Here is a 24,496-nt window from a genome sequence, read left to right as displayed (position 1 = left end):
CAAAATTAGCTACAAATGAGGCATAACGATGCAATATGTACATACAGCTAGTCTAAATAACATGTTAGCATCGATTAGCATGCCGTGCTAGTCGATGCACATTCTACGTAAATCAACTTGAATCCGTCCCTACACCCTCCGACAACACACCGACGAGGCATGATGTCTGCAAGGTACCGGAAAACAGTCGAAAAAATTGAAAATAACAGAGCTGATTTGACTTGCTGCGTGTAATGTGGTGGAGAAAATGGCGTTGACTAGCTAGGTGACGTCACATTTTGACGTCATCGCTCCGAGAGCAAATAATAGAAAGGCGTTTATTCGCCAAAATTCACCCATTTAGAGTTCGGAAATCGGTTAAAAACTATATGGTCTTTTTTCTGCAACATCAAGGTATATATTGACGCTTACATAGGTCTGGTGATAATGTTCCCCTTTAAACGAGACAAGAAGCAAGGAATTAAACAGAGACAGGAATTACATTTGGCTCAAATTGAGGAGAAACGTCTGGTCTGTACTCTCGTACAGTCTCCAGCACGCTCTGGCGAAAGGTTTCACGCCACCTCTTTTTATTTGGACGTTCCCTGTTTACATAATAACAGCTATTTCTAAAGGAATGGGAGGGTATTTAAACAGCCATTGTTTTTCAGTCACATTAACACAAAATAAAAAGATGGCTTAGACTGGTCTTGGATCGAGCTTGGGCAGGTCTTGAATGAAAATAGATAACCCCTTCCGTCTCCTCCCATCGTACACAGTGGAATATTCCAAGCTTTGGCTTGTTGCAACCAAAACATCGTCTTGTCTGTTCACTGGGAACTTAGAGAACAGAAAGTTTTTTGAAAATAACATAATTTTTGTGACATTTACAGAGTAAGAGTCTGTATATACTTATTTACATACCTTTTTTAATTGTTTCAATCAATAAATCAATCAAAGTTTAGGTTATATAGCCCTAAATCACAAGTGTCTCAAAGGGCTGCACAAGCCACAACGACATCTTCGGCTCAGATCCCACCTCAAGGCAAGGAAAAACTCAACTCAATGGGACAATGAGTAACCTTGGTGAGAAACGGTCTCTACCTGGCAGTAAAACGGGTGATCAAACAAAACATAAGTCATTGTCCTGGACCCACTAGCTGCGCAAGCTAGCTCTCCAATCAACTAAAACAGACTCAATAACTTAATGGTGACGTCTTGGTGAATTTACTGAGGAATTTGTGTAACTGAAACAAAATAAAAATAATGCCTTTGTCAGTTAATAACACTAACGCAGACACCTGTAAACATGTTAGCACATTAGCTAATGCGTCATTGCATCACGAGAGCACGTACAAATATGGATGAGAACACTACGAAAGACCTCACACTTGAAAGGGTTTAGTGAGTATGAATTGTTTTAGTTATATTGTAAAACTTACAAACGTTGCTTGGAGTGATAAATGAAAAATCCATGCGAGTAGAACCGCTATGGACGGCTGGAAGAAGTAAAAAGCACTACCCGTACATGGAAGGACATCTGCAGTGAGCAAATTCGTCCAAAAGATTGCGCCATAGCACAAAGAATGAAACCCCTTCTCAGTGGATTTGCTTATTTTGTTTTTTTCTTACTATTTTTATCATGGCTGTTATGGGAAAAAAAAATCCATAAATCAGCTGCACCGTTTTATGAGCAGCAGGGTTGAAAGTGTATGGAATAAAAAGTAGCGGCTTAAATTCCGGAATTTACGGGAGTAGAGATATTAAACATCAGGCTCCGGCAGTTCTTCTCAAAATTGTGGACAATATACTTTATCAGTATCATGCCGTTCAAACCTCGCTGTGCGCAACAAAACGTGCTCATTGTCGCCATTAATCCTGACTTCCTCATTTAGATTAAAAATAAAATCAGCAGACATGGTTTTTTTTTAATACATATTTGTTTATCTGGACTACATGCAGGCCAGTCTAGTACCTGCACTCTTTTACTATAAGGCCAGGCTGTTGTTGGCATTGTCTTGCTGAAATAAGCAGGGGCGTCCATGATAATGTTGCTTGGATGGCAACATACAGTATGTTGCTCCAAAACCTGTATGTACCTTTCAACATTAATGGTGCCTTCAGAGGTGTAAGTTACCCATGCCTTGGCCACTAATGCACCCCCATACCATCACAGATGATGGCTTTTGAACTTTGCGCCTATAACAATCCGGATTGTTCTTTTCCTCTTTATTCCGGAGGACACAACGACCACATTTTCCAAAAACAATTTGAAAAGTGGAATCGTCAGACCACAGAACACTCTTCCGCTTTGCATCAGTCCATCGCAGCCAGCGGCGTTTCTGGGTGTTGTTGATAAATGGCTTTTGCTTTGCATAGTAGAGTTTTAACTTGCACTTACAGATGTAGCGGCCAACTGTAGTACTGGCAGTGGTTTTCTGAAATGTTCCTGAGCACATGTAATGATATCCTTTACACACTGATGTTGCTTTTTGATACAGTACTGCCTGAGGGATCGAAGGTGTGTAATATAATCGCTTACGTGCAGTGGTTTCTCCAGATTCTCTGAACCTTTTGATGATACTACCGACCGCAGATGGTGAATTCCCTAAAATCCTTGCAATAGTTCGTTGAGAAATGTTGTCCTTAAACATTTTGCTCACACATTTGTTCACAAAGTGGTGACCCTCGCCCCGTTCTTGTTTGTGAATGACTGAGCTTTTCATGGAAGCTGCTTTTATACACAATCACCTGTTCCCAATTAGCCCGTTCACCTGTGAGATGTTCCAAATAAGTGTTTGATGAGCACTCCTCAACTTCCTCAGTCTTTTTTGCCACTTGTGCCAGCTTTTTGGAACATGTTACAGGCATCAAATTCCAAATGAGCTAATATTTGCAAAAAATAACCACTTTTTTCCAGTTTGAACGTGAAATATCTTGTCTTTGCAGTTTATTCAATTGAATATAAGTTGAAAATTATTAGCAAATCATTGTATTTTGTTTTTGTTTACCATTTACACAACGTGCCAACGTCACTGGTTTTGGGGGTTTGTAAGTTGATCAAGGTAAAATGATATACAGAGGTGTACTTAAAACAATTGTATGGACAAATTATACTATTGATAGTCGCGGCAGAGAGAGGGTGGGAGGGCACAAAATATAAAATATAAATATTTCCATATAAATACCTATTAATATTAAGTAATTGAGAAGCACTGGACTACATTCCGAGGTCAACTAGAGTTGAGACAAGGGATGAATAATCAATGCTATTAACAAGGTTTATGTATTCATTCACGGAGGTTGAGCCAGCTATTGTTTTTTGTTTTATTTTATATTTTTAATGATGCATTTCACATGCTGCTTTGAAACCAGAAGATGTGCGCAAAAACATTTTTTTGTTATTTCAACAACCAGAGCGCTACTTCTTGTTTTCATGTCAAAGTACACAATCTTAATTCACATTTTAATGTGCTTTCCCGACGTCGGCCCGCACGTCTTTGAACCAGATTTGAAAACTGAGTGCTCGCTCCAAATATGTTCAATACGCTTTCTACCATCAAAGGGAAATCTCGTTCTATTAAAAAAAAATAGACGACTATTTGGTTTTTATTAGACAGTCACATTACTGCGGTGATGAGTTTACTACAAAAGACAAATGTTGCTGATACAAACAAACTCTGTTCCTGTTTACAAAATAGTCATTAGAAGATATTGCATTGAAATAGAAGCACTGTGTTGTCTTTTCGCTCATCATTTGCTCCAATGGCTCTGTTTTCCTTTCCATTCTTGGATAAACAGTGTTAAAAATTTATTATTTCTAGTTACTTGTTACTTTGCCCCAACAAATAATATAATTACTAACAGAATGAATCTTTAATACATGTAATTAATTACTAGTAGCTACTTAAAGGGGAGGAAAAGAAATACCTTCAAATATACCATATGCAGTTGAGAGACGTTTCATGAGAGCAGAGTGTGTGTTGCGTCACAGAGAGCGCGCTCCGAGTTAACAAAGAGTGTGACTGTGCTTTGATGGCCGCCATATCTTCTTGTCCACAAAGATCCCAAACTTGTCACTTTAATTAAGGATTGGTTGTTCATTATTCCCTCGTAGTAGTAGTCTGTATGTGTGTGTGTGTGTGTCTTTGACATGTTGTGTGCTCTGTGACGTACAATTCATTTTAGTGTGGCATTGCTTGTTGAGTTCATCAGTAAAAAAGTTACTTCTTGCATAAATTTGCCGTGATTCTGACACTGTTTTGTTGACTTAGAACCACATAAAAAGTGACATAACGTCGTTGTAACGTACATAAAAGTAATTGTATATTTGTAAATAGAAAAAGTTGATCATATACACAGTATGTATGTGCGTGCATTTGAATGTGTATATATGTATATGTGTGTATATGTGTATATGTATTAATGTATATGTATATATGTGTGTATATATTTATGTATGTGTGTATTTATAGATGTATGTGTGTGTGTGTGTATATATGTACGTATGTATATATGTGTATGTATGTGTATACACATATGTATGTGTGTGTATATATATATATATATATATATATATATATATAATATATATATATATAATATATATATGTGTATATGTGTGTATGTATGTATATATGTGTATATGTATATGTGTGTATGTATTTATATATGTGTGTATATATATATGTATGTATTTATGTATATATGTAAATGTACATGGGTTTGTATGTATATATATATGTATGTCTATGTATGTATATATATATATATACATACATACATTCACATACATATACACACACATTCATATATACATATATATATATATATATATATATGTATGTGTGTATATATATATATATATATATATATGTATGTATATATATGTGTGTGTATGTATATATAGGTGTGTGTGTATATATATATGTATGTGTGTATGTAATTGTACGTGTGTGTATGTATATATATCTACACACACATATATGTATATATATATATATATATATATATATATATATATATATATATATATATATATATATATATTTAGGTGTGTGTGTAGATATATAGATGTATGTTTGTGTGTGTGTAAATGTACATGTGTGTATGTATATATATATCTACACACACCTATATATATGTATGTATATTTATTTATGTGTATGTATATATATATTTATGTGTGTATGTGTATATATAGGTGTGTGTGTGTGTATATATACTGTATGTACACACACCTATATATGTGTGTGTATATATATACTGTTTGTATATATATATATATATATATATATATATATATATATATATATATATATATATACATATATGTTGTCCTTTACAATTATAAAAGCTTTTTACAAAAATCTACTACTCTGCTTGTATGTCAGCAGACTGGGGTAGATCCTGCTGAAATCCTATGTATTGAATGAATACAGAATCCTTCTGGATCGGGAAAAAAATCGTTTTTTAGTCAAGAATCGTGTTGAAATGGGAAAAAAAAAATCTATTTTGAATCGAATCGTGACCCCAAGAATCGATATTGAATCGAATTGTGGGACACCCAAAGATTCACAGCCCTAATAAATATATATATATATATATGTATATATATATATATATATATATATATATATATGTCTTGATTGGATTATCCGGAGAATAGTGCTCGATACCGTGGTAGAGCGCAATATGTAGGTGTGGGAAAAAATCACAAGACTACTTCATCTCTACAGATCTGTTTCATGAGGGGTTCCCTCAATCATCAGGAGATTTTAATGGAAGCATTCACATACAATGGTTTATATAGAGCACAGTGTACTGTATATATATATATATATACATATATATATATATATATATATATATATATATATATATATATATATATATAGTAGTTATTATGAACTTGTTTAGTCTGTGAAAATGAATAACTGAATACAGCGCTAACATATGTAAGGAAATCAAGCGTTTTGCCGATCGCCTTTGAAAAGCGAGGGTCAGTCATGTTTTGATCGTTTGTCGCCAGGATCGGCGAAGGCGAAGCCTGGCACACGGTGGCGTCATGGGCTGCGGACTGCGTAAAATGAAGCCCACCACGGCGAACAAGAGCCCGGGGAAGATCTACTCCACCCTGAAGAGGCCACAGGTGGAGACCAAAGTGGGCGTGGCTTACACCTACCGCTACCTGGACTTCTTGATCGGCAAAGACGGTAAGATTTAAGTATTTTTAATTCTGTGTATGTGTTTATTTTTCTGTCTGCTGTACATATTTACTTTACAAAAGAAGAAAAAAACCCAATAAGATAAGATTTAGGAGTCTGCTTGAAGCTTTAAATAACACGCATGCTGCTGGAAGATCAATAATGCCCTCGGAACCTGTTTAGCTGATTTATTGTGGTCGTAAAACTGCGGAATTATTGGCCTCTTCATGACGTGAACTTGCAAGCACTCGCGCGGACACACACACAGAACATAAAAACGTTCCCTCAGAGAAACATTAGGACTTTAGACGTAACTCCACGCTGCAGTTTAGCCTCCGCATTTGCGAAGCTAGCATGCCCTATGCTAGCAGCTGCCTGGCTTTTATTGTCGAGTCAATGGAACCCAACTTTCCAAGCGCCCGTTAATTATGCATGACGAGCGGCGAGCAGCCTGCTGGGTGGGGAAGATGTGCCGTCGGTTTTCCAGGTTGCACATTTCCCTGTTATGTTTACTGAGGGGAGATGAGGGCAACAGACACCAGAGGTAGGTAATGTTCAATTAATTATTGTATATTTAGTTAATATATCCATCCATTTCCTACCGCTTATTCCCTTCTGGGGTCGCGGGGGGCGCTGGCGCCTATCCCAGCTACAATCGTGCGGAAGGCCGTGTACACCCTGGACAAGTCGCCACCTCATCGCAGGGCCAACACAGATAGACAGACAACATTCACACTCACATTCACACACTAGGGCCAATTTTAGTGTTGCCAATCAACCTATCCCCAGGTGCATGTCTTTGGAAGTGGGAGGAAGCCAGAGTACCCGGAGGGAACCCACGCAGTCACGGGGAGAACCCAGGACTGCAAGACCTTCGAATTGTGAGGCAGACACACTAACCCCTCTGCCACCGTGAAGCCCTAGTGTGTATATATATATATATATATATATATATATATATATATATATATATATATATATATATATATTATAATAAACAATACTACTAAACTTATAGAATGGAGTGCGTGACCAATATACAATAGTGTGTGGTGGGCAAAAAAGTATTGAGTCAGCCACCGATTGTGCAAGTTCTCCCACTTAAAATGATGACAGAGGTCTGTAATTTTCATTATAGGTGCACTTCAACTGTGAGAGACAGAATATGGAAAAAAAATCCAGGAATTCACATTGTAGGAATTTTAAAGAATTCATTTGTAAATTATGGTGGAAAATAAGTATTTGGTCAACCATTTAAAGCTCTCAGTGATGGAGGGATGTTTTGCCTCAAAATCTCACGATACATGGCCCCGGATTCATTCTTTCCTTAACACGGATCAATCGTCCTGTCCCCTTAGCAGAAAAACAGCCCCAAAGCATGATGTTTCCACCCCCATGCTTCACAGTAGTTATGATGTTCTTGGGATGCAACTCAGTATTCTTCTTCCTCCAAACACGACGAGTTGAGTTTATACCAAAATGGATACATGGATGATACAGCAGAGGATTGGGAGAATGTCATGTGGTCAGATGAAACCAAAATAGAACTTTTTGGTATAAACTCAACTCGTCGTGTTTGGAGGAAGAAGAATACTGAGTTGCATCCCAAGAACACCACACCTACTGTGAAGCATGGGGGTGGAAACATCTTGCTTTGGGGCTGTTTTTCTGCAAAGGGGACAGGACGATTGATCCGTGTTAAGGAAAGAATGAATGGGGCCATGTATCGTGAGATTTTGAGCCAAAACCTCCTTTCACCAGTGAGAGCTTTGAATGGTTGACCAGATACTTATTTTCCACCATAATTTACAAATAAATTCTTCAAAATTTCTACAATGTGAATTCCTGGATTTGTTTCCCCACATTCTGTCTCTCACAGTTGAAGTGTACCTATGATGAAAATTACAGACCTCTGTCATCATTTTAATTGGGAGAACTTGCACAATCGGTGGCTGACTAAATACTTTTGTGCCCCACTGTATATATGTGTGTGTTCACTGTTGTAGACTTGCTGCTAGGGTACTGTTTGTTAATGTTGGTCATTATTATGATGGTACTTGGAGAGCCAAGTGTTTTCTGAGGTTCCATTTGGTGAAAAAACGTTTGAGAACCACTGCGATTAACTATAGTCAAGACATTGGATCGGGACCCCATTATGCATCGGATTTGAGACCAAAAAGTCGGATTGAAATAGGATGTCAAAAATGTTGATTGAAACATCCATAATTAAAATTAGTACAAAAACAACGTAGGAAATGGAATAATACCACAAGTGTATGCGGTCATGTGACATGCTGCTGGTACCCACATAATTCAGTATGTGCACGGAAAAAAACAAAGTATCTTTGATGATGCTTCAGTTTCTATTCCTCGCAGCTGCCAATCAAAGGCAGGAAGCAAAATGCTGACAGAGCGAGAAGAGAACAATAACTTATCTGGTTATTTATCATTCATTATTTCTTGGATAAAACGGGGAGGATTTACGCGCTCAAGGCTACCTGGGATTATTCTTTAATTAGAAGCGCCATTGGAGAATAAATCTGGCAGCCAACAAGGTCACGGTTGTTCCACAGGAAGGGAAACAAATCCGCTGATGCAGTGAATCCGTTCAGCCACCGGGGCGGCGCCGCCTGGCGGAGCGTGATCTCGCAGACGCGCGCTCCCTCGGGGGAGCCGAGGTTATCTCCCGCCAACACACCCGCACTGACAGTGATGGACAGGGCTCGGGCAAGGTGATTGTGTTAGGAAGCGCGCACACTCCAGCGGGCCCCGCCCACATGTCAGGTCCCATAGGGGCCGGGATGGAGACGATGGCGGCCCTCGACTCCTCCATCCATCCTGCGCTGTCAGCTGAACACGCTAATGGAGACTAATCAACTGCCAGGGCCCACAAACGGCGCACTACATCTCCCGGCTTCCCGGACCACCCCGGCTAACTTCCCAGCATCCTTTTATGTAGGAGTGATAGCAAGATCAATATGACCTCTTCATTAGGAACACCTGCGCAATAAAATACAACAGAACAATTATGTTCACTTTTTGATGTAATACGAGACACTTAATTGTGTGTGTGTGTGTGTATAGATATATATTACAGACACATTTATATATATATGTATGTGTATGTATGTCTATATATGTATATATGTGTGTGTATGTGTGTATATATATGTATATGTTAGTCTATAAATGTATATGTATGTGTGTATATATGTATATTTGTGTCTATAAAAGTATATGTGTATATATATATATATGTGTGTATGTGTGTATATATATGTGTATGTGTACAAATTGTACATATATGTGTATCCATGTATGTGAGTATATGTACATAATGTATGTATAAATATGTATACATGTATGTATACATATATGTATGTATACATATATGTGTATACATATGTATGTGTGTGTGTATATATATGTGTCTGTGTGTGTGTATATGTGTGTGTATGTATATATATATATATATATATATATATATATACATATATATATATATATATATATATATATATATATATAATGGGCTTCACGGTGGCAGAGGGGTTAGTGCGTCTGCCTCACAATACGAAGTTCCTGCAGTCCTGGGTTCAAATCCAGGCTTGGGATCTTTCTGTGTGGAGTTTGCATGTTCTCCCCGTGAATGCGTGGGTTCCCTCCGGGTACTCCGGCTTCCTCCCACTTCCAAAGACATGCACCTGGAGATAGGTTGATTGGCAACACTAAATTGGCCCTAGTGTGTGAATGTGAGTGTGAATGTTGTCTGTCTATCTGTGTTGGCCCTGCGATGAGGTGGCGACTTGTCCAGGGTGTACCCCGCCTTCTGCCCGATTGTAGCTGAGATAGGCGCCAGCGCCCCCCGCGACCCCAAAAGGGAATAAGCGGTAGAAAATGGATGGATGGATATATATAATGTGTGTGTGTGTGTATGTACATGTATGTATATATATATACTATATATATATATGTTTGTATGTATATATGTGTGTGTGTTTATATAAGTTTATATATGTGTGTGTGTGTGTATATGTAGGTGTGTGTATATATATATATGTATATATATATATGTATATATATATATATATATATATATACATATGTATGTGTATATATATGTATGTATGTGTATATATATATGTGTGTGTATATATATGTGTATAATATATATATACATATATGTGTATATATGTGTGTGTATGTATGTATATATATATGTGTGTGTGTGTATATATATATATATATATATATATATATATATATATATATATATATATATATATATATATGTGTATGTAGGTGTGTGTGTGTATATATAAATAAATAAATAAATGGGTTGTACTTGTATAGCGCTTTTCTACCTTCAAGGTACTCAAAGCACTTTGACACTACTTCCACATTTACCCATTCACACACACATTCACACACTGATGGAGGGAGCTGCCATGCAAGGCGCCAACCAGCACCCATCAGGAGCAAGGGTGAAGTGTCTTGCTCAGGACACAACGGACATGACGAGGTTGGAATTGAACCAGGGACCCTCGGGTTGCGCACGGCCACTCTTTCCACTGCGCCACGCCGTCCCTATATGTATATATGTGTGTGTTTATATATGTGTGTGTGTATATATATAGAAATATATATATATATATATATATATATATATATATATATACAATGTGTGTGACATTTTAGAGTGACTCACTTGTCACTCCCTAAGTGAGAATCCCATCACAAGTTGTCATTTGCGAAAAGCAGGAAGGTGGCGCCGGAGACATACCCGGCCAACGGAGAAATCATCGGTTCGCACTTTTTTAATTCGCAAACAAAAATTTCTAATTTCATTTTTCATTTTTACACATTCAGTATGTTCTTTACGATTATTTAAATTTTGACAGTACTACGTAAGGCATGTTTTAAAAAATGCGGGTTCATTGATTTTTAAATGTGCGGAAATATAGCCTGTTTTGTACACTGTTGAGGTGTTTCAATACAGAGTGCACAAGTGTGTTCCTGTATAGTGTTTCTCCAACCCCGGTCATGTGGTGACATAAATAATGGTATTTTTGAGGGGTATTTCACTAAAGTCGGACAAACTAGGACATGACTGAAGGCAGAGGTGTGAATCGCACTGTATCTGTTTGTTTTATGGTGCTGTGACCGTGTTGCCTGGACACACTCATAAAGCGCTTACAAAATGCACAAAAATAAGCACCGCGCGGCGAGGCGCTGATGAAAGCTTGTGTAAATTGTGGGCGCGCCGCGAGTCATAAACCCTCCTTCTCTCCAGCGCCGACGAGGGCGTCGTGTCTCTCGCTGGCATGAGAACATCAGAACCTCGCCGTGTTCAACTCTCTATTGCAAACTAATTAAACATTAGGCATATCTCGGTTGGTAGAGTGGCTGTGCCAGCAACTTGAGGGTTCCAGGTTCGATTCCCGCTTTCGCCATCCGAGTCACTGCCGTTGTGTCCTTGGGCAAGACACTTTACCCACCTGCTTTCAGTGTCACCCGCACTAGTTTAAATGTAACAGATATTGGGTTTCACTATGTAAAAGCGCTTTGAGTCACAAGAGAAAAGCGCTGTATTAATATAAAACAAATCAAAACAGCTAAGTGTTTTTATGGAGCGACAAGCTGAACGTCAGCAATGGTCGAGGAAAGCACAGCGAGGGGCTGTTAGCATCTCTGCTAAACCGACACGACAAAGTGTTTTTGTGTCTGTCAGAAGCGAGCAAACAGATAAAAACGTTGACATGATGAGTACCATATATTCCGGACTATAGCGCGCACTGGATTATAAGGTGCACTGCCAAAAAATGGGCTGTTTTTTTAAATCTTTTTTCATATATAACTAAAGTTCCTTGGGTGATTAATGTATACTCACTACACCGGTATGTTTTAGTGCTTTCATGGCGAGTTTACTGACAGATATAAGTAAGAACTTCACACTTCTTTATATTAGAAATGGTAACAGAGGAGGATGAATGTCCCATAACAAGAAGATAGAGGAAAAAAAAGAAGCTTGTAGACTACCGTGTCCCCACGGACTACAAAGGTGGATGCGCGCAATTTTTCAGGATTTATGCAGACCCCAAATACAGATCAGCAGGTACAAGAAAGAAATAAAAGTTGCTTTTGCATATATTTTTTTAAAAAGAACACCAGATAACATGTTTTACCTTATACACAGCCCATAATACTACTCGTAGGTTTAATGCGCCGACATTCCATCAAGCGGTGCAGCTTCATAGCTTACAAAAGTTTTACTCAAACATTTTTTAAATTTTTGAGTTCCGTGTGTAGAGTTCTATATTTTCAATGGAACATATAAAATGTTGGTGTTGTTTACTTGCGTCATCTTGCAGTCTACACGTATCTCTTATGTGTGACTGCCATCTACTGGTCACACTTATCATTATAATGAACCGGGTTATAAGTCGCACTGTTGAGTTTTGAGAAGAAAAAAAAAAGGATATTAAGAGCGCCTTGCAGTCCGGAAAATACGGTTCTGTATCTGTGCATACAGAGCGATTGTCTAAAAAGAAAGTGGCAGATTTTGGACGTGAATACTTTGAATATATTTGCTGAGCTTATTTCGTATCTGGTATGTAGGAATACATTTTACCATTTCTTTTGTGACTTTAAAAAAAATAATCATTTTATATATATATATATATATATATATATATATATATATATATATATATATATATATATATATATATATATATATATATATATATATATATATGTATATATATATATAATATATATTTTGCTAATAAACAAGGAGTTTAGCGCCGCCCTAGTGGCTCCATGACCTTTTTCAGAAATGTGTGAAAATGGAAAAAGTTGAAAAAAAAAAAAATATTTATTTGTTTTAGTATATTTTCTGTAGGAGAACAAACATGACACCTTCCTAATTGTTAGAAATCCCACTGTTTATGTTAAACATGCTTCACTGATGAGAGTATTTGGCTAACACCGTTTTGTCCTACTAATTTCAGCGATCCTTGAACTTGTCGTAGTTTGTTTACATACACAACTTTCTCTGATGCTGCCACAGAAAGATGTGTTTTATGCCACACCTTCTTGGTCTCATTTTGTCCACCAAACTTTTTCTGCTGTGCGTGGATGCGCAAAGGTGAGCTTTGTTGATGTTATTAACTTGTGTGGAGTGCTAATCACTGCCTGACTGCAAGCTAATCCATGCTAACATGCTATTTAGGCTAGCTGTATGTACATATTGCATCATTATGCCTCATCTGTAAGTACCTATTGCAGAGTGGGGAACCATAGGTACCCACTCTGCAATAGATACCCACCATGCAATAGGTCCCCAGTACAATAGGTATCCACCATGTGTGTGTCCCCATTGGTCCCCACTCTGCAATAGGGCCCCACTCTGCAATAGGTACCCACCACATGTGTGGCCCCACTCTGATTAAGGTACCCATGTATGTGTCCCCATAGTGCCCACTCTGCAATAAGTACACACCACATGTGTGACCCCACTCTGCAATAAGTACACACCACATGTGTGACCCCACTCTGCATTAAGTACCCACCACATGTGTCGCCATAGTTCCCCACTCTGCAATAAGTATCCACCACATGTGTGGCCCCATAGTGCCCACTCTGAAATAAGTACCCACCACATGTGTCCCCATAGGTCCACACTCTGTAATATATACCCACCATGCAATAGGTCCCCACTCTGCAATAAGTACAGACCATGCAATAGATCCCCACTACAATAGGTACCCACCATATGTGTGTCCCATAGGTCCCCACTCTGCAATAAGTACCCACCACAAGTATGTCCCCATAGGTTCCCACTCTGCAATATATAGCCACTATGCAATAGGCCCCCATTACAATAGGTCCCTACCACGTGTGTCCCCATAGGTCCCCACTCTGCAATAGGTCCCCGCAGCGTATGTCCCCACTCTGCAATAGGTACCCACCATGCAATAGGCCCCCATTACAATACATACCCATCACGTGTGTCCCCACTCTGCCACAGGGCCCCATTCTGCAATTGGTACCCACCATGCAATAGGCCCCCACCACGAGTGTCCCCACCCTGCAATAGGTACCCTCCATGTAATAGGTCCCCACCTCAATAGGTACCCACCACGTGTCCCATTAAGTCCCCACTCTGCAATATATACCCACCATGCAGTAGGTCCCCACTCTGTAATAGGTACCCACCATGCTATAGGTCAACACTACACTAGGTACACATTGTGTAATAGGTCCCCACTACAATAGGTACCCACCATGTAATAGGTCCCCACTACAATAGGTACCCACCACATGTGTGCCCCCATAGGTTCCCCACTCTTCAATATAAACCCACCATGCTATAGGTCCCCACTACAATAGGTAACCACCACGTGTGTGTCCCCATAGGTCCCCACTCTGCAATATATACCCACCATGCAGTAGGTCCCCACTCTGTAATAGGTACCCACCATGCTATAGGTCCCCACTACAATAGGTACCCACTGTGTAATAGGTCCACACTACAATAGGTACCCACCATGTAATAGGTCCACACTACAATAGGTACCCACCACGTGTGTCCCCATTGGTCCCCACTCTTCAATATATACCCACCATGCAGTAGGTCCCCACTCTGTAATAGGTACCCACCATGCTATAGGTCAACACTACAATAGGTACCCACCGTGTAATAGGCCCCCACTACAATAGGTACCCACCACATGTTTGTCCCCATAGTTCCCCACTCTGCAATACACACCCGCCATGCAATAGTCCCCCACTACAATAGGTACCCACCACGTGTGTGTCCCCATAGGTCCCCACACTGCAATATATACCCACCATGCATTCTGCCCCCACTCTGCAATACAAACCCACCATGCAATAGGTCCGCACTCTCCCCCCACCCTGCAATAGGCCCCCACCAAGGTGAGCCCCCAGATGAGTAAGACGTCACCGGAGCTGATAACTCCATCACACATTTCAAGGTGATATTTAAAGAACCCCACGTCGCCAATTATTTTGCAGCAGTCGTCATGGCGATAGGTGGGTGACATGTGAAAGCAACCCCACCCTTCCACACACACTTCAGCACCCCCCCTCCCCCGCCTACCCCGAAGTTATAAGGCGGCGCTGCAGAAAGGGTCAGCTGGAAAGTGGCGCTCCCGAGTGTCTTCCCGGGGGGAGATTAGTAGCGAGGGAGCTGGGGTTTATCCCCGCCGCACGCCGGCCTCGCCGCCAGAATTGAATGGCGCTTATTGAAGGCGAGTGTGACATTGAGTCCTAAATTCACGGTCATCTGTTGTTTTTTTTTTCTTCTTTTTTCTGCTGCCGCCTGAAGCCAAGATGCTCATAAAAGTCTTGTTAGAAGACCAAATTGTCTTCTGGAAATGATGGATTGCAACATAAGGACCTCTTTTTTTTACGCTGTTTGAGCATGAAAGTAAAAGGCAGGAGTTGGCAAAATGGAATATATTATACTACTTACTGTAGTATAATATATTTCATTATACTACTTTGTGTAGTATAATATATTTCATTATGCTACTTACAGCAGTATAATATTTCATAATACTACTTTTTGTAGTATACATATTTCATTATACTACAAACCCTGTTTCCATATGAGTTGGGAAATTGTGTTAGATGTAAATATAAACGGAATACAATGATTTGCAAATCATTTTCAACCCATATTCAGTTGAATGCACTACAAAGACAACATATTTTATGTTCAAACTCATAAACCTAAATTTTTTTGGCAAATAATAATTAACTTACAATTTCATGGCTGCAACACGTGCCAAAGTAGTTGGGAAAGGGCATGTTCACCACTGTGTTACATCACCTTTTCTTTTAACAACACTCAATAAACGTTTGGGAACTGAGGAAACTAATTGTTGAAGCTTTGAAAGTGGAATTCTTTCCCATTCTTGTTTTATGTAGAGCTTCAGTCGTTCAACAGTCCGGGGTCTCCGCTGTCGTATTTTATGCTTCATAATGCGCCACATATTTTCGATGGGAGACATGTCTGGACTACGAAGCCATGCTGTTGTAACACGTGGCTTGGCATTGTCTTGCTGAAATAAGCAGGGGCGTCCATGATAACGTTGCTTGGATGACAACATATGTTGCTCCAAAACCTGTATGGACCATTCAGCATTAATGGTGCCTTCACAGATGTGTAAGTTACCCATGCCTTGGGCATTAATACACCCCCATACCATCACAGATGCTGGCTTTTGAACTTTGCGCCTATAACAATCCGGATGGTTATTTTCCTCTTTGTTCTGAAGGACACCATGTCCACAGTTTCCAAATATAATTTAAAATGTGGACACGTCAGACCACAGATAACCTTTCCATTTTGCATCAGTCCATCTTAGATGAGCTTGGGTACAGCGAAGCCAGCGGCGTTCTTTGGTGTTATTGATAAATGAGTTTTGCTTTGCATAGTACAGCTTTAACTTGCACTTACAGATGTAGCGACCAACTGTAGTTACTGACAGTGGTTTTATGAAGTGTTCCTGAGCCCGTGTGGTGATATCCTTTACACACCGATGTCTGTTTTTGATGCAGTACCGCCTAAGGGGTCAACGGTCCATAATATCATCGCTTACGTGCAGTGATTTCTCCAGATTCTCTGAACTTTTTGATGATTTTATGGACCGTAGATGGTAAAATCCCTAAATTCCTTGCAATAGCTCGTTGAGAAATGTTGTTCTAAAACTGTTCGACAATTTGCTTACAAAGTGGTGACCCTCACCCCATCCTTGTTTGTGAATTACTTAGCATTTCATGGAAGCTGCTTTTATACCCAATCATGGCACCCACCTGTTCCCAATTAGCCTGCACACCTATGTTCCATATTAGTGTTTGATGAGCATTCCTCAACTTTATCAGCATTTATTGCCACCTTTCCCAACTTCTTTGTCACGTGTTGCTGGCATCAAATTCTAAAGTTAACGATTATTTGCAAAAAAAAAAAAATGTTTATCAGTTTGAACATCAAATATGTTGTCTTTGTAGCATATTCAACTGAATATGGGTTGAAAATTATTTGCAAATCATTGTATTCTATATTGTATTTTAACACAATTTCCCAACTCATATTGAAACAGGGTTTGTATATTTCATAATACTACTTACTGTAGTATAGCGGAGGGACATTAGCCGCAAACCAGCTGTGTTTAAAAGCCCTGGTGCTTCAGTGTTTGTAGCTACACCTTTTATTGTTGGTTTTGGAGCCGAACTACGTCCATTCTCGCTCTTCTGTCTCCACACTGTTTCTGCTTGTAAGTGTTGACTCACGTGCATGTTACCATCAATGCCACCACGGCCTGCCATCATGTCAAAAAAAATAAAAACAATAAAATAAAATAAAAAAGTAGTGATATTATTCAAAGGCAGTTTAGTACAGTTATTAATTCATTAGTACTTTATTAGTACTGGTACACTATTTTACAATAAAACAATCACAACATTAACAGTTTTGTTTTTATAGCTTTAGACATAAGAAAGTATAAATTAGTACTGAATATCTTTCAGAATAATGAATATGGACAAATTAACTAAGGATAATATCTAATTATGGTCTTTTTACCAAACAATTTTTGTATGAATAACTATTTAAAATACAAATTACAATGAATTTTAATACATATTTTGTAAGTATTAAACTGAATACATTTTATTAATAAAAAAATATTATTGTATTTTAATTAACTAGTCCTATTTTTTGAGACAAATGTGTTTTTTCACTGCTTTCAGTCGCTTAAATGTTTTTTTTGCAGCAACAGGAAGTGCCGTTTTTAACCGCACTCTGCGCTGCTTCCTGTGCAAGCGGCGCGGCGTTTTAGCGTTTTCCTGCCGGGGATCAAACAAGCGGGTCGGCGTGTGCGACACGGCTGTCTAGTCGTGAGAGCAACTTTCCGAGGCTGAAGTAAATCTGGAAGATGGCGTCTGTGTTAAAAGTGCGGCTGCCAGCATATAATCAACAATGACATCATTCATTATTATTAAATATCATTACAGATATTACAATGCTAAAATGATTGTCTAGCAGAAGGGTGTCCAGGGTACGGCCCGTGGACCATGTGCGGCCCGCCAGGGTCTTCAATATGTCCAAAGAGACATCATAAGTTTAATTAGGAAATCTTGCCAATTCCTGAAAGACCAAGCACAGCATTTACTTTATATGGCCCAATGCAAACAACCTTCCTTAGTCAACACAAAATACCAACAGACATGATCACACATAACACAATATAACACTATGTGTGGATATTTAAAAACACAAAAAAACATCCACTCACCATTAAAAAAAGAAATATATAAACCCATTTAAAAGTATGATGGGAAAAATGCAAAACACAGTCTTGACACTTATCCATGTTTGGCACATTTTAGCTGCTTGATATTTCTGATGGATTACAAAACTGTAGAGAGGTTGTCACAGAAAGAAACAAAGTAGGAGTCTATTTTTCACCTAGTCTTAATATACAATTATACTAATTATGAATTATATATATATATATATATATATATATATATATATATATATATGTATGTATATATATATATTATACTGTGTGTGTATATTAGAGATGCGCGGATAGGCGATTATATCATCCGCAACCGCATCACCAGTCGTCATCAACCCTCCGTCCACCCGAACCAACATTTTATTAGAACCGCAACCCCCCGTTGAATTACATCAGAGGTCGGCCAACTTTACCACTCAGAGCTATTTTAACCCGTTTCACAGAGTAAAGAAGACAATGGGAGCTGCTAACATTCTCTTGAATATCCAACGGTGTTTATCCTGATGACAAGAATAAGGGCGTGCTGCAAAGCCATTGCCTTTGGCACCTTCAACATGTACGAACCGAATGTTAGTCCAGCAACATGATGTAAGCAGCTTCCGCAACCACACGTACTAGATTGAAAGGCATACTGGGTGACACAGAGTACACTAATGGTTGTGATATGTCACGTCTGTTCGGCATCGTGGTGCCGGGTTCGATTCCCTGGAGGATGCGTCGAAATAGAACACAGCAAAGGTAAGGTTTAACTATTTATTTGAATAACAAAAGGTGCTAGAAAACAAAAATACTGGAGCTAAGGAAAGGCAAACAAAAGATGCTAGCATGAAAGCTAGGATAAAGAAATAGTAAATTAAACTGGCACATAGGCACACAAAGGGGAAAACAAAACATTTAGCATGAGAGCTAAGAACAAATAAAATTGCGCAGCATGAGAGCTCGCGAGAATACTACAGGAATTTCATGTAAGCAAAAGTGCAAAGCAGACGTACCGTTGTGTGAAAACAAACTAGAGTCTCAGGCAGAAGAATAAAAAGAGGAAGGCTTATAAAGGTAAGGTGATTAACAGAGAACAGGTGTGCAGGAACTGGGAGTAACAGCTGAAACTAATAAGTAACCATGGTGATGGACTAAACGGGAAATAAACGGATCAAACAGAGAATAAGAACAAAGATGGAAAAATAAACAATATGTGAAGATCCGAGTCACGAATCGCAACATGATATAAACAATTTTAACACTCTTACTAATATGCGCCACGCTGTGAAACCACACCAAACAAGAATGACAAACACATTTGTCAGCAGACTGGGGTAGATCCTGCTGAAATCCTATGTATTGAATCAATACAGAATCGCTTTGAATCAGAAAAATATTGTTTTTGAATCAAGAATCGCGTTGAATCGAAAAAAAAATCGATACATAATCGAATCGCGACACCAAGAATCGATGTTGATTCGAATTGTGAGACACCCAAAAATTCGCTACCCTAATATATATATATACATACTGGATGTGTGTGTGTGTGTGTGTGTGTGTGTGTGTGTGTGTGTGTGTGTGTGTGTGTGTGTGTGTGTGTGTGTGTGCGTGTGTGTGTGTGTGTGTGTGTGTGTGTGTGTGTGTTTGTACACACGGAGGACATCTTCACAGCTTTCTGGCTGTTTTTTATTATTATTATTTTTTTACCCAGCATGCCTTCTGCTTGCCTTCGCCGCCTCGCCAATCTCCCCTGATCGTCCTCTCAGTCGGATCCAATAAGTTCCATTGATCGTGCTGCGATGCGATCAATCCACTCCCAGCCACCACAGGAACCAACTTATCCCCGCTCTGAGCGAGGGATCGGGCGGCTATTGTTCCCCCAGCGCCGGTGCAAGGCGGCGGAATGCACAGGAAGCGACCTCGACCTTGACCTCACTTCCTGCCGAGCGGGTTCTTCACCGTGTGTTGTGTTATTGGCTGGAAAATACAATTGTGATGAAATTAACAGGATAAACGTGTCATCACAATCAGATTAAGCAAGTTTTCAAATATTAATAATGCATTTGTTTTGAGGAATCTTTGATGTTCTCTCAATCAATAGTCTGCCTTGTTGTTTTTGTTCCTTTCAATAACTCCTGATCAATAATGTCTTATATTGAAGCTGAGAGGATTTCCAACAACTCCATGAGAGTCTGCAGTTTTCTCAGTCAATATTTGCATAAACCAATTCTTCTCTGCCAAACTAACTTACTTGCTTTAGCTCAATCATAACAATAAATACACAAATACAGGAAATTTACTGTTTTACATCTAAATTAATCTATTAGTTAAACTTCTTCTTCTTCTCCAGTTTTTGGCGCTCTACCTTCTACATTTTTCACCCGATTCAAACCGTTCCAACTTTAAACTATTCAGCCTATTCGGAAATGGCTGGCTTTCCCTTGACAAATTCCCAGATTTCCCAGGAGTCCTGGTTTTTTGGGACATTTTTCCCATTTAAAATGTAGTGGCCATTTTTCAAACTTTCACCATTTCCACATTTTTCACCCGATTCAAACCATTCCAACTTTAAACTGTTCAGCCTATTTGGAAATGGCGGGCTTTCCCTTGACAAATTCCCAGATTTCCCAGAATTCTTGGTTTTCCGGGACATTTTTCCCATTTAAAATTAATTGGCCATTTTTCAAACTTTCACCATTTCCACATTTTTCACCCGATTCAAACCGTTTCAACTTTAAACTGTTCAGCCTATTTGAAAATATTGGCCTTTCCCTTGAAAAATTCCCAGATTTCCCAGAATTCCAGGTTTTCCACGACATTTTCCAATTTAAAATGAATTGGCCCCTTTTCAAACTTTCACCATTTCCACATTTTTCAACCGATTCGAATTGTTTCAACTTCAAACTCTTCAGCATATTCGAGAATGGCTGATAAATTCCCAGAATTCCAGGTTTTCCAGGACTTTTTTCCCCCAAAAAATTAATTGGCCATTTTTCAAACTTTCACCATTTCCACATTTTTCACCCGATTCAAACCGTTTCAACTTCAAACTGTTCAGCCTATTGGGAAATAGTGGGTTTTCCTTTGACAAGTTACCACAATTCCAGGTTTTTCGGGACATTTTTCTCATTTAAAATGAATTGGCTATTTTTCAAACTTTCACCATTTCCACATTTTTCACCCGATTCAAACTGTTCCAACTTCAAACTGTTCAGCCTATTTGAGAATGGCAGGCTTTCCCTTGAAAAAATGTCCAGGTTTTCCTGAAAATTTTTCCCATTTAAAATGAATTGGCATTTTTCAAACTTTCACCATTTCCAAATTTTTCAACTAATTCAAACTGTTCCAACTTCATACTCTTCAGCCTATTCGGGAATGGCGGGCTTTCCCTTGACAAATTCCCAGATTTCCCAGAATTCCTGGTTTTCCGGGACATTTTTCCCATTTAAAATGAATTTGCTATTTTTCAAACTTTGACCATTTCCACATTTTTTACCCGATTCAAATCGTTCCAGCTTCAAATAGTTCAGAATATTCGGGAATGGCAGGCTTTCCCTTGACAAATTCCCAGATTTCCCAGAATTATTGGTTTTCCGGGACATTTTTCCCATTTAAAATTAATTTGCTATTTTTCAAACTTTCACCATTTCCACATTTTTCACCTGATTCAAACCATTCCAACTTCAAACAGTTCAGAATATTCGGGAATGGCAGGCTTTCCCTTGACACATTCCCAGATTTCCCAGAATTCCCGGTTTTCCAGGACATTTTCCCATTAAAAATTAATTGGCCATTTTTCAAACTTTCAACATTTCCACATTTTTCAACCATTTCAAATCGTTCCAACTTCAAACAGTTCAGAATATTTGGGAATGGCAGGCTTTCCCTTGAAAAATTCCCAGAAATCCAGGTTTTCCGAAAGATTTTTCCTATTTAAAATAATTGGCCACTTTTCAGACTTTCACCATTTTCACATTTTTCACCTGATTCAAACCATTCCAACTTTAAACTGTTCAGCCTATTTGAAAATGGTGGGCTTCCCCATGGACAAATGCCCGGATTTTCCAGGATTCCGGGTTTTCCGGGAGATTTTTCCTATTTAAAATTAATTGGCCACTTTTCAGACTTTCACCATTTCCACAAGAAATATTTTACAAATATTCTTCGTCGAAAAAACAGCAGCTAAAATGAATTAAATTAAAATGTATTTATTATTCTTTACAATAAAAAAAAGTACTTTAACATTGATTTAAATTGTCAGGAAAGAACAGGAAGGAATTTAAAAAGGTATATGTGTTTAAAAACCCTAAAATCATTTTTAAGGTTGTATTTTTTTCTCTAAAATTGTCTTTCTGAAAGTTATAAGAAGCAAAGTAAAAAAAATAAATGAATTTATTCAAACAAGTGAAGATCAAGTCTTTAAAATATTTTCTTGGATTTTCAAATACTTTGAGTTTTGTCTCTCTTAGAATTAAAAATGTCGAGCAAAGCGAGACCAGATTGCTAGTAAATAAATACAATATAAAAAATAGAGGCAGCTCACTGGTAAGTGCTGCTATTTGAGCTATTTTTAGAACAGGCCAGCGAGCGACTCATCTGGTCCTTACGGGCGACCTGGTGCCCGCGGGCACTGCGTTGGTGACCCCTGTCCTAACCCAACCTTTGCGTTCCTGTTTTCCACCGCGAAGAGAGCACGCAGCGTCAAAACAATGCTTTTATTCTATTTAGCGTCGCGACCTTTCAAAGTACAACGGCCTCACGGCGACGCTCCGCCTGCCCGCCTTAAATGCGAGTCCACTCTCCCGAGCGTGGACTGACAATTTGCCCCGTGACGGCGGGAAAATAGGCTGCTGATTGAGGTCGGTGTGCATGCACGCTGCACTTTGATTGCACCGCCGCGCCGCACCGGAGCGATTTGTCCACGTGATGAATTTGCGGACTTGCCGGCGAGACAAACGGGGACGCAATCAGGGCTCACCTTCGGCGAAGGCGGCCCGCGTGGCTTAATGTCACCACCTGCTGGGATCCCCCACCCTAGCAATGTACTAAACCGTCGTACCTCGCTTTTTGTCAGTGACCTGTTCCAAAGGCTCAAACCATCCCTGAATCTGCAATTTCCCCGTTAGAAATGATCTAAATGCAAATAATCAGCCAAAATACGAACAATACACGGAACTTTCCATCAAGTAGCACCTCAGAAAACACTTGGCTCGCCATGTTTTTTAAACCTAAAATAGCAATGATTGTCACACACACACACTGGATGTGGAGAAATTATTCCCTGCATTTGACCCATCACCCTTGATCACCTACTGCGGGTTGAGGGGATCAGTGAGCAGCAGCGGTGGCCGCGCCCAGGAATCATTTTTGGTGATTTAACCCCCAACCCTTGATGCTGAGTGCCAAGCAGGGAGGTAATGGGTCCCATTTTTATAGTCTTTGGTATGACCTACCGATCTCAGGGTGGACACGCTAACCACAAGGCCACTGAGCAGGTCAAAGGCGGTTCCCATACCGGGAGTCGAATTGAGCCAAATTTAATTCTGTCTAATTCCTTGCTTCTTGTCTTGTTTAATAGATGTCATCAGTGTTTGAACCTGACAACTGGTATACAGTTGTGATCAAAATTATTCAACCCCCACACAATTTTGATGTTTTAGCAAGTAGGCCATTTATTCCGTATTTTGTTTATAGTCATATCAAATAAAGATGCATTAAATGGACAAATGCAACTTGAATTACAACATTATATTTTGTAACATACCAAACAGTGTCATTTTTCTTAATATCTCATTGACAAAATTATTCGACCCCTTGAAGATCATAACTCTTAAGAACAGAATCTGAATAAGGTATTTTCAATCAGGTGTTGAAAACACCTGTAGATGTGATTAGAACCATAACGAGCAACAGTTAAACTGATTGAAAAAGACTGTGACGCTCAGCTTCTTGTAGATGGTCAATGGTGTATTTGCAACATGGTGAAGTCCAGGG

At 39.1% G+C, this 24,496-nt stretch overlaps 1 protein-coding gene across 2 annotated transcripts in view; it reads left to right on the top strand.

Annotated features, from left to right (window-relative positions):
- Positions 1-24,496, top strand: part of LOC133561852 (raftlin-like) — a 268,397-nt gene that overhangs the window by 37,012 nt on the left and 206,889 nt on the right. For both annotated transcript variants that reach the window (XM_061915456.1, XM_061915455.1), the window contains exon 2: positions 6,011-6,194. In XM_061915456.1, the coding sequence (XP_061771440.1) occupies positions 6,047-6,194 (148 nt within the window). In that variant the 5' untranslated portion in view covers positions 6,011-6,046. The remainder of the gene's footprint in view (positions 1-6,010; positions 6,195-24,496) is intronic.

The sequence above is a fragment of the Nerophis ophidion genome, linkage group LG11 (genome assembly GCF_033978795.1).
Source record: "Nerophis ophidion isolate RoL-2023_Sa linkage group LG11, RoL_Noph_v1.0, whole genome shotgun sequence".
NCBI classification, from domain to species: Eukaryota; Metazoa; Chordata; class Actinopteri; order Syngnathiformes; family Syngnathidae; genus Nerophis; species Nerophis ophidion.
Note: the sequence above shows the minus strand (reverse complement) of the source record. Positions and strands in the feature narration are given on the sequence as shown.